The sequence below is a fragment of the Penicillium arizonense genome, assembly GCF_001773325.1.
Source record: "Penicillium arizonense strain CBS 141311 chromosome Unknown PENARI_contig010, whole genome shotgun sequence".
In the NCBI taxonomy this organism is placed as follows: domain Eukaryota; kingdom Fungi; phylum Ascomycota; class Eurotiomycetes; order Eurotiales; family Aspergillaceae; genus Penicillium; species Penicillium arizonense.
This window is the reverse complement of record NW_019173287.1, coordinates 887,262-898,611: the sequence shown is the minus strand read 5'-3', so window position 1 is coordinate 898,611 and position 11,350 is coordinate 887,262. Positions and strand designations below refer to the sequence as shown.

The 11,350-nt window shown below is 50.2% G+C and overlaps 3 protein-coding genes across 3 annotated transcripts; all 3 read left to right on the top strand.

Annotated features, from left to right (window-relative positions):
- Positions 1 to 50: 50 nt before the first annotated feature.
- Positions 51 to 732, top strand: PENARI_c010G03104 (RNA-binding protein LSM5; the record flags this gene model as incomplete). Its single annotated transcript, XM_022632181.1, has 6 exons — positions 51 to 75; positions 128 to 184; positions 242 to 280; positions 337 to 466; positions 575 to 638; positions 694 to 732. 6 exons carry the CDS (start codon positions 51 to 53, stop codon positions 730 to 732), a joined length of 354 nt encoding a protein of 117 aa, XP_022487819.1.
- A 3,663-nt stretch (positions 733 to 4,395) lies between these two features.
- Positions 4,396 to 6,253, top strand: PENARI_c010G03195 (amino acid permease GAP1; the record flags this gene model as incomplete). The annotated part of the gene is made up of 3 exons (XM_022632183.1): positions 4,396 to 4,669; positions 4,721 to 5,138; positions 5,191 to 6,253. The coding sequence occupies 3 exons, from the start codon at positions 4,396 to 4,398 to the stop codon at positions 6,251 to 6,253; spliced, it is 1,755 nt and encodes a 584-aa protein (XP_022488018.1).
- A 951-nt stretch (positions 6,254 to 7,204) lies between these two features.
- Positions 7,205 to 9,989, top strand: PENARI_c010G10585 (GTPase-activating protein RGD2; the record flags this gene model as incomplete). Its single annotated transcript, XM_022632398.1, has 3 exons — positions 7,205 to 7,435; positions 7,499 to 8,933; positions 8,983 to 9,989. 3 exons carry the CDS (start codon positions 7,205 to 7,207, stop codon positions 9,987 to 9,989), a joined length of 2,673 nt encoding a protein of 890 aa, XP_022488012.1.
- Positions 9,990 to 11,350: the final 1,361 nt, after the last annotated feature.

Here is an 11,350-nt window from a genome sequence, read left to right as displayed (position 1 = left end):
AATACCGGGAAATATTCCTCAAGGTATTAGCTAAACTATTACTCAACATTATGGCTTCTCAACTCCTTCCTCTCGGTTTGTGCCCAATGAACCAAAAAAGCCAGGACCCCACTAACTGGTTTGATAGAGCTCATTGACAAGTGTGTCGGCTCCCGGATATGGGTTGTCATGAAAGGTGACAAGGGTGAGTCACAATTTGATGATTTGGACGTCGGCTGAGGACGATACTGATGCCATGAAGAATTCTCCGGAACCCTCCTCGGATTCGATGACTACGTCAGTGAGTATCCCTGCATGATCTGTTTATATATGATTGGACACTGACTTTGAAACTAGACATGGTCATGGAAGATGTGACAGAATTGTATGTGCTTTGGATTTTGTCTTTGCTTTCTTTCGACTTCGTTGCCCTGCTGCCAACTGCGGTCTGGTTCAAGCTTCCACGGATGTGGGCTGTTCCTGGCCGGTGTATCGTGCCATCTCTCAGTTTCGGTGACTTCTGTTTACCAAAGGGCATTGACAACGCGTTTTATTGCGAGTACCGTTCTATTTGATAAGCTAACTCTTATCCCAGCGACTACACCGGTGCCCAGACCAAGCTCCCCAAGCTCTTGCTGAACGGCAACAACATCTGCATGGTATATCAGACACAGGTTTTATATCGTGGAACCGACTCACTAACATTTGTACCAGTTGATTCCCGGCGGCGAAGGTCCTGTGGCAAGCTCATAAGCCCAAGATACCCAGTCCCATCATGACGAACAGAAAACAATTGCGTATTAATGATATCGAAAGCAATGATAACCAAGACTTGGTTGAATGAATGAATTGCTGCAAAAATATGCCATATCCTATTTCCATCGTGTGTAGATCGCCATTGGCCCCGAGAAAGCAAAACGCGTTGCCATCCATATGTCCACGGGGCGATTGGCCAGCCTTCGTGACAAAGCTAGATGTCAAATCGAACCATTACATCTGACAAGTGACTAGCCATGGGTGCAGGTCACCAATTGAACTGCAGGGGCCACCCAATGAGAAATACGAAACAAGGCATGCAAGTCGCTGTCTAGCTTACCACGCCAAGATAAGCTCTGAAACTGTAAGCACGCCATGACCAGCTTATCAACGGCTATGCCCGCTATCGACGGTTTACAACCGGCTATTTGGGATATCTCCAACTATTCCCTCACTCCCAAGCAAAATATACGAGAAAAGGGCTTGATTCTTTGTCAACGTCCCGCTCTTGGTATCTTATTCTCTCATATCGCAGAGCTATGATCACTGTGTATCTCATATTTCACAAGTAGTCCAGTCACTACCTAGATAAGTAGGTAGATACATGTAGCTCTAAAACCGACGAACTCAAATCAAGTGGATCACAACCACAACGGAGCTTATAGCCGGGCCAGCGGGACAATAACCTGGGGTAAGTAACTCTCCGGTATGTTGCCACATAATTTCGTAAGTTTGGTCGAACGCGGGGAAAGCTAGTGAAAGTATAACTTACACCGCAAATACAATTACATGTACAGTGGAACTCATTCTTTGGTTATGGCAAACCTCGGTTACTGTAGACTGTAGGCGTGGGACTCCGACGGTGAGAGCTTTCAGAGCCAATCTCGAGTAAATACATAGCAGCCATAGTTAGGACCACAGGTGGACCCGTCAAGGGAAATAAGGGGCGACACTCGCTAAAGGTTAACGGTGGATATCCCTGATTTCCTGGGGTTGTCAAAGAGTGACAGTGCGAATGTTTTACCCCGGACGGGGGGAGAAGTGGAAACCATTACCTAACAGAATATCACCCCCCGCATTTTATATAACTTTGATGTACTTAGAGTCGACTCCATATGTCTGTGGAGTATATTGAGGCATATTCGTATATGAGACAGGTGATATGGTAGGCCAGGGGTAATGAAGCTATCCAGAAAGTCTCCCGGATGGGATATACGGGATTCCGACTTGGCCGCTCTAACAGTCGGGATTACGAACAAGCTGATTAATCCAAGAACGTAGCAAAATAAAGTCCACGGGAATTTAGGGAAAGAGCGGGTGAGTTCCGTGGCGCGGGAAGTGGCGACACAAAACACAAAGCGCATGTGCCAGGCGCTGTGCTAAACCAAACATGTCGGCATGAAACCCCCAAATAAACTATTCCCCCTAAATCCGCCAAAGGTGATCATGATCATGATCTCCAGATAGTCTCCTGACACCTCAAGCTGAACCAGCAAAGACAAGAAACGTGATCAAAGCCACCCAAAGTCCCACTTTCATTGTGCTAGGGGGACCTCGAAGCGATAGGAAGACACCTGGGCAGACTAGGCATACCGGGCCAAGCTTCAAAGACGGCCTTGGTTCCCTTTCAGAGGCAAAGGGCAGCCGAACCCACCAGACCCGATGCTACCATGGCTATCAGTTGCGCAAGCTCAGCCAGTAATAGACGCTAGAGCGCGCCATCGTCTGGGGGGTGGCTTGTTGGTGGCTGCTCACCGCGCGCAACCCTATGTAGGAAGCTTAGGGCCGAGAACACTGCGTCTTTTTATTTTCCGCCCCCTATTCCTATTCTCCGGAAAGTGTGCATGGACCGTATGGGTCTTACACTGTTGCCTATCGGAGAGCTTCATGCTTGGAGTGGTCTGCTAGAATTGAGAGGATGTTTCGTAGCCAGTGGTTACTGATAAGAGTGTGGGTCACTGCCCAGCTGTACAATTTGCTGCACGATTTGGCCCCGTTAACCCATGGGAAACTGGCATGGAACAACAGTACATGTACATGATAGCCCTGCGATCTGGAGACGCATTTGCCACAGAATGTGATTCATCTCAGGGATCCCTTGGACTTGGCCAAGGCTAAAGTCTATTCGCGGACCCCGAGAAACGCGAGGGCATAATCTTGGACCTACCACAGCTTGTGAAAAAGTAATCCTGGTGCCCGAGGATACGAGGATGCAGCTCAAAACCACCCACGCTAATCCAATCATCACCCGCATCTGCTGTGAACACATGATAGTCACTTTCCCCCGCAAGGAAACCAACACGCCCTCACGCCTCTAGTCGGCCGGGTGTGCTTCTCCCGTGCTTCCATGCATATCAATAGCAGACCGCCACGAGCCACCGAAACTTAGCGAATGGAATGCGTTTATAGAGAAATGTCTAAGCGCAGGGATTGATTGCACCATCCGAGAGCGAGAAATCGAGAACTAGAGATGGAAGAGAAACAGAAAATGAAAGCGAAAAGCCATACACTGTCAAAGGCACCCGGTGAGGCCGACCGAGGTCTTCCTGATTCGCCTCTGGCCAGGGCCAAGATGCTGTACCGAGGGTCTCTGGGGGAACTCAATCCGGTTGACACCAGCCTCAGTGGGGCAACATTTTCCCAAGCCATATGGGATGGCACGCATATTTCCTGCCCATAGCGCAGGATGTAGAGCCACAGGTACGGATTCCGACGGGAAGCCTTCCCATAGGTAAAGGGGAAGGCAGCCTTAGACCTTCATAATGGGCTAGGCTGGTACGGAGTACTTGTATAAAGAATGACATTGGATGAGGTATGCTTAGCCAAGATTCTAGAATATGAAAACGGAAATAGAAGATGTAATGTTCCAGGAGAGTGTGGGAGAGCGGAAGAGAAAGAGGCAATGGCTTATCTCCGCAAAACGCATTGGGTAAAGATCGGTTATCAAGTGCGGAGGTGGACTGATGGAGCTAGTCTAGATCTGAGCTTGATGCCTTTTTTGTCTTTTTTTTGCCTTTTTTATTATTATATATGATATTATTATTGGTATACTACTGGTAATGCTATATTATTATTGGCTTGAGTATATCAGACTATACCACAGTTCCATGATGACCTGCAAGTCGAGTCAGCAGGGATCCAGGCTCGGGCATACCGTAGGATCGTCCGTTTTGACGGGCTAAATCACGCGAGAGATAAGTTAGCGCGGTCCCACTTACCTTGATTGTTCCAGTACTTATTTCCTTATAATCTGAAACGGAACGTGTTCCTTATCTACTTGCAGGCGGATATTTGTTATAGAAAGGCAAAATGATAAGATTAATAATAAGATTTTTAATTCACGGTGGCACCGGGCGGCGTTCACGGGACGCCAAGGCTATCAGAAGAGAGGAAGAGTAATTAGCGCAAAAGTCTACTTTAGTCTAAGCGCAGATAGACATTGACTATGACTTTGAAAGGAACGTAAATAATTTATCTTAATCAGGTCTGGCTCGCATTTAAATAGTCGCTTCCCCCATACATTTCCCGCCCCTCCACGCCGTGCAGCCCTCACTTCTTACTCTTCTTCCTCTAACCCAATCCGAGGAATTGCCTAGCCCCCTTTCCTTCCTCCACATACATCACACCCACTTCTAATAAGCAACTGTTCATCACCTCACCATGGACGAGAAGAAGTTCGAGGAGCCTCATACGGTCCAGACTCCACCCGAGGCTCCCCCCGCCTATGGCAGTTCGGAGCCCACTCGGGCTGGCATGGGACAGCGCATTTGGGACAGTTTCAAGCGTGACCCTAACCATACCGTCTCTGGCCATGCTGGAGCCGATGGCTCTGGTTTCGACATCGAGACCGCCGCACAGAACACAGCTCACTCCCCTCTCCAGCGTCGGCTGAAGGGTCGTCACCTGCAGATGATTGCTATCGGTGGTTCTATTGGTATGCATTTGGCACGGGATTTTAGTCTGTTTCTTTACTGACCATCTCTAGGTACTGGTCTTTTCGTCGGTTCCGGATCTGTCTTGGCTGCCGGTGGTCCTGCCTCAGTTTTGATCGCTTACATTCTCATCGGATGCATGCTTTACTGTACGGTGCATGCTCTTGGTGAGATGGCTGTTCTGTTCCCCGTTGCTGGTTCTTTCGCCCACTACTCGACCCGTTTCGTCGACCCTGCTTGGGGTTTTGCTATGGGTTGGAATTATGCCTTGCAATGGCTTATCGTCTTACCGTTGGAAATTGTCGCTGCTTCTATCACCGTTGATTATTGGAGTCCCGGTGTTTCCAATGCTGCTTGGGTTGCCATCTTCTGGGCTCTCATCGTCTCGATCAACATGTTTGGTGTCCGAGGATATGGTGAAGCCGAATTTGTCTTCTCTATTATCAAGGTCGTTGCTGTGCTTGGCTTCATGTAAGTATTTGTCTGGTTGTTTTCTGGATGTCAAGCTAACTGGCGTTTCTAGTATCCTCGGAATCATTATCAACTGCGGCGGTGGTCCTCAGGGTGGATACATTGGTGCGAAGTACTGGTACAACCCCGGTGCCTTCAACAACGGATTCAAGGGTCTCTGCAGTGTCTTCGTCAACGCCGCCTTCGCCTTTGCCGGTACTGAGCTGGTCGGTCTGGCCGCTGCTGAGACCGCGAACCCTCGGAAGTCCCTCCCCACTGCTGTTAAGCAGGTGTTCTGGCGTATTGCTCTGTTCTACGTTGTCTCCCTTACCCTTGTCGGTCTCCTGGTCCGTTACGACGAGCCCAGACTCGTCAGCGGCTCCTCCTCCGCCGACGCCCACGCTTCCCCCTTCGTCATTGCCATTGAAAACGCCGGTATCAAGGCTCTGCCTTCCATCATGAACGTCGTCATCATGATTGCAGTTCTCTCCGTCGGTAACTCCTCCGTTTACGGATCCTCGCGTACACTTGCCGCCCTCGCCGAGCAGGGCCAGGCCCCCAAGTTCTTGGCCTACATTGACCGCAAGGGTCGTCCTCTGCCTGCCATTATTATCGCCTCCGCCATTGGTCTGCTCTGCTTCCTCGCCGCTTCCGACAAGCAGACTACCGCCTTTGGCTGGATGATGGCCATTTCAGGTCTGTCCTCCATCTTCACCTGGGGCTCCGTATGTGGTGCCCACATCCTCTTCCGTCGCGCCTGGAAGAAGCAGGGCCACTCCCTGGACGAACTTGCTTTCCGCTCCCAGCCCGGCGTCATTGGGTCCTGGATCGGCCTCGTCTTCAACATTTTGGTGTTGATTGCCCAATTCTGGGTTGGTTTCGCCCCTGTCGGCTATGCCGAAATGACTACCAACGAACTTGTCTACAACTTCTTCTCGGTCTACCTGGCCGCTCCCGTTGTTGTCGCTTTCTACATCCCTTACAAGTTCTGGTACAAGACCAAATTTGTTCGCTCAGCTGAGGTGGATCTGGTAACTGGTCGTCGCGAGCTTGATCTTCAGCATCTTATTGAGCAGGAGCGGGCTGAGCAGAAGCAGTGGCCTAAGTGGAAGAAGGCTTACAAATTCTTCTGTTAGAGCGGCTTTTGCCGATGTGTACATCTTATGTTTTTTTGGCAACCTCACCATCATTTTTTGCTTGAGGATAATGATACCATCTATGAATATAACATATTTCATGTTACTTCTTTGTGTAGCTCAAGAAAGAATATAGTAGTCAAAAGAATATAAGTTAAGTAGTCAAAAGGTTGACAACCTCAGGCGCCGATCAAGGCTTGGCATGTTTGTGGAGAGCGTTTTGAGGCAACCCGTGATCGCTGGCCCGGTTCCTGTACCTACTGTACCTACTGTAGGTACTTGCATATATACGCGCCCCTGGGGCCCAAAGACATTGCAGATAAGAATATAGATCATATACAAAGAGAGTGCCCCTTTTATGCAACAGCCAGTGCCAGTGGCCAAGTAATTTTCAGACCCAAAAATAGTAAAATGTGGATAAAACGTGGAGACAAGGCGTCGAAATTTGTTGGTCTCAGCCTGGAAGGTAATATTACCAGGTGACTTCAACATCTAGCTTCATCTCCATCTCCATCTCCATCTCCATCTCTCTTTTTGTCTCTCTTTTGCGGCTGCCTTTTGCCGAATCCCCCGGCTTCCCTCATTTGTGCGGCGGAATCCCTTTCGCGACTCGGCGCCTAATTTAGCCTCTCCTGCCCGTGCATTCCAGAGCGATCTGTCTTCGCTTCGTCATCGGTCTCTCGGTCTATGCGCGCTCCAGCGTAGAACCTCGGGATTGACTTTTCAACTCTGCCTGCCTGCCTGCCTGCCTGCTTTCTATTTCCTCTATCCTATCGCAACATCGGGACAATCCCAGCGGCCGCTCAACAGTCCGGTCTGATCAGCCCTTCGATAATTCTCCCATTTTCTCCCATTTCCGAACTCGCTATCGCTCATTCTCTACGTTCTCCTCCGTTTCGTCAGATTGCGTGTCTCCGATCGATAGTCTGAAGCGACGTTCTAGCCGCCACAATGCCTGGTTTCCGAGACTCGTTCTGGACGCCCGACTATGCGTCGGGACTGGGCGTTCTGTATGGGAAGTTGCAGCAAGGCGTGGTGGAGAACAGGCAAATCTTGACCATTGCGTCGATGCGTGCAGATGCAGAGGAACAGTACGGTCTCCGCATGGGAGACATTGCCCCGAGCGTGGACAGGATGACAGCCGCAGGATTCGGCAAGGACGACGGTGCAAGTGTCAGAAAGGTTTGTTGAAGATACATGCGGGCCGCCACTAAGATGGATATTAACCGTTCTCGATACCCACAGGCATACGAAGGAATCCGAACCGAGATGGTCGAGGCCTCGAGAAATCACCAGAAGATCGCCAATAATATCCGCGAATTGGTCGTTGCGCCATTCCGACGCTGGGGCGAGCAGCATGATCTACGTGTTCAGTATTCGCATGATCTCCTCCAGTCGCGCATCAAGGAACACACGAAACAGGCGGATTTGGTGCGGAAACTGCGCAGTACTTATTTCAATAAGTGTCGTGTTGTTGAGGACCTGGAGGAAGAGAATAAGCTTGCCTTCCAGGATCCTGAAACGAGTCCTAAGGTCCAGCCTCCCCCCAAGATTGTTTTGCCTGCTGAAGAGGAGCCTGATGAGGATCCTATTGAGTTGGGCGAGCGCATTTTCTCGCCGGACCAGATCAAGCAGTTGCTCTCTCATATGCTTCACAACATCAAGCTTGGCGAGGCCAAGGTTCCCATTATCGGAACGTATCTGAATGTTTCTACCGGTGCGGACATTGCGCAATACATCCAGACCTATATGGAGGCCGATAACCTCGCCCAAGTGGAGCGGATTGGTCAGGATATGGTGGACAATGGTCTTCTTCGGTTGGTTGGAAACATGGGCAACGTCTTTGCCAACAGCTCCAAGATGAACTACCAATGGCGTCCTAAGGTCTTCCAGCTTACTGGTATTCCCGAGAAGAAGAAGCCTCTCATGCGTGTTACTTCCATGGCATCCAGCGAAGACGGCAGCAGCACCGACTCGCCCATTGCATCTGTCTCTGAGATGCTTTCTGGGTGGAACCCCCTCAACAACCCCTACCCGAACGAGACACCTTCAGAGAAGCTCCGCAGAGAAGCCCTCGAAGCCGATGAGCGGTATAAGGTTGCCGTGCGCAAGCTTGACCAGATCCGCTGCCGCCTTGAGGAAGAGATCATTGACCAACTCAAGTATATGGAGCAGTGCGAACTGGATCGTCTCAAGGCTATCAAGGCCGTTGTGCTCGATTTCTCTGGCGCTATCAGCAATGTCATTCCTAACCTGCAGAGCACGGTTGATCATATGATGCTGTACCAGGAGACTATTCAGCCTCTTGGTGACTTGAGATATCTGCTGGAGAACTACCGTACTGGTGGATTTGTGCCTAAGATTCAGGCATACGAGAACTATTACGGTTCCGTTGAAGAACAGAACTTTGGTGTTGATCTTGAGGCCAGAGCCCGCGTCGATCGCAAGCGTGTGCCTATTCTCGTCACCACCATTTTGACCTACCTCGATAACCGCTACCCCGAACTAGAAGGCGACGAGGCAAGGCGAATGATCTGGCTGACTGATGTTGGCCTGGACAAGACCCACAAGCTTCGTGCTATATTGAACAACAGCAAGGCCGACTACAAAGAGATCCTGCCACAATTCCAAATTCCCGTCATTGCCAGCGTTCTGAGATTATACCTGCTTGAACTGCCAGGTTTGTTGTTTTCTCCCAACTTGATTTGCACATCGACTAACCCAAATAGACTCCCTGGTTTCCTCCCAAGTTTACGAAATTGTGAAAACGATCTACTCCACCACCGCTAACGAGACCACGGAAGACGGACGAATCAAGGTTCTGCAGAGCACCCTTGGACAACTCCGTCTCGTCAACATCGCTACGCTTGATGCCATTATGACTCATTTCACGCGCCTGATTGATTTGACCTCTGCCGACGAAGAATACGTCACTTTGTTGGCTCAGACTTTTGCTTCTTGCATTCTTCGCCCTCGCGTAGAGAATGCCCTGACCATGAACGAGCGCCACAGCTATCGTCTTATCCGCGACCTGTTCGCCCACAAGGATGCCATCTTTGGCGAACTGAAACGCCAGTCGAGTGCCCTCGGACTCAGCAGCTCCGGCTCGAACCGCCCCCGCGCCATCAGCACAGATGAGAGCAACCGTCGTGCAGCAATGGAGGCCCGCCAGCGTGCCATTGTCAACCGCAGCCGAGCCACCAGCCCCGCCACCCGCCAAAGACACCGACGTGACCGCTCCAGCGGAGCATCAGAGACTGGCCGGTTCCCAATCAACGTCAACAGCCCCTCAGACCGCAGAGCCACTCGCGGCCCTAGTCTGGACGTGCCAACAAACAGCGGATCCCCCACTGCCTCTGAGAACGCACCCACAGTGAACACCCAAATGACGGAAGCAGTCACCAACGGCGCCTCAGCCGAATCCCCAGACTCAATCGCCGCCAGCACAAGTGGCTACTCCGACTCGCCAAGTCCCCCTCCTATTCCCGAAACTGCCTCCGACGGCTCCCCAACTCCAACCCCGACCCCATCCGCTCAATCCACAGAGTTCGATAAGCGTAACTCTATCCCCCGCTCTGCTGGTGGTCGCTACACCCGCAAGCCGGGTCTCGGTAGCTTATCCAACTTCCCTACTGGCTCGGCCGTCGGCGCTAGCGGAACGAATAGCAACCGCAGCAGTATCGCCGAGAGTGAGCCTAACAGGGTCACTCTAGAGGATAAGCCTATGGATGACTAAATTGTAACGCCTTTCCTACCTGCTGGCGAGGACTGATGGATCACGGAATACGCTGGGAAACTCTTTTGTATAGATCGAAACGGGAGCCATTTGTCCTGTCTCGGACTGGAGAAAGAACATTTGCATTACATACATGTTTCTCTCCTTCAGAAACTGAGACATGGCAGAAATGACCCATGGAGTTGCGTTTTGGAACTTGATTTCAGCTTGTTGTTTGTTTGTTTTCTTTTCCTTTTAATCTTTACCTTTTACTTCATGTCTCTTGCGAGGCATGTATGCATTACATACCCTTCTCCCTTTCTGTCTTGTACTACCCGCAGTTGGGGGGATTGTTCACGTCCCTTTTCGTTGCGCTTTTTGAATTTGGATTTTGTTTTCCTACCTTTTTTGTTATGTTTTTTATGCATTCCCTTCTTTCTTTGCCCTTGTGCATGTCTGCACTTGGTATATGTATACTCTGATTCCTCTGCATATGAATTTCCTTCTTCCTTTCATGGAAATGGTTCTTCGCCTGGTTTGTAGTGTGTACTTTTGATATACATATTATGGGAGCCTGCTGTAGCAAAGAACTACATGGTGGAAAGCTGCCTGTAGCAAGAATTGCAAAGCTGAAAGAACAGATATCGATTCGAAGGGTAATAGAGGACTGCTATTCACGTAGTTTTAAACCGATTGCGTTCTACTCTATAGAGCTGAACAGGAACAGTGCTGTAAGTTACCGCGCAAAATCGACAATAATAGTGAATCAATCTACTCCGTAAGGACGGGTTTATGATTCCTCCGGACTCGGGACAACAGCCACCGAGTAATTATGCCAAATCTCCATTCTCCATAGGTCTCTCTTATTTCTCCCATATAGCAGAAAACGCACAACGTGTTACTTTCCATCCTTCCGGGCGTTCAAAGCACATGGTAAGCGTCAACCCCGCACTTCCAACACCAGAAGCTATGAACTAACTTAATATCCCACGTCAGACAACAACCAACCCCAATAGAAGCCGGAAAATGAGCTCGACAGGGCAATTCCCAATTGTGGACTCCCACATCCACCTCTTCCCAGCAACACATCTAAAAACTCTATCCTGGCACAGCGACTCCAACCCCCTCGGCAAACAACACAGCATAGACGAATACAAACAAGCCACCAAAACCAATGCATCAGCCCTCCGCGGCTTCATATTCCTCGAAACAGACCGCCTCTCATCGGTAACAGAATCACCCACCTCAACCTTCACCTCAACCCCAATTCACGGCTGGACCCACGCCCTAGACGAAGTCTCCTTTTTAACACGCATAGCCCTAGGCGAACCAATCGCCGGCGAAGGCCACAGCCCAGAAGATAAAGATCTCTGTTGGGCAAT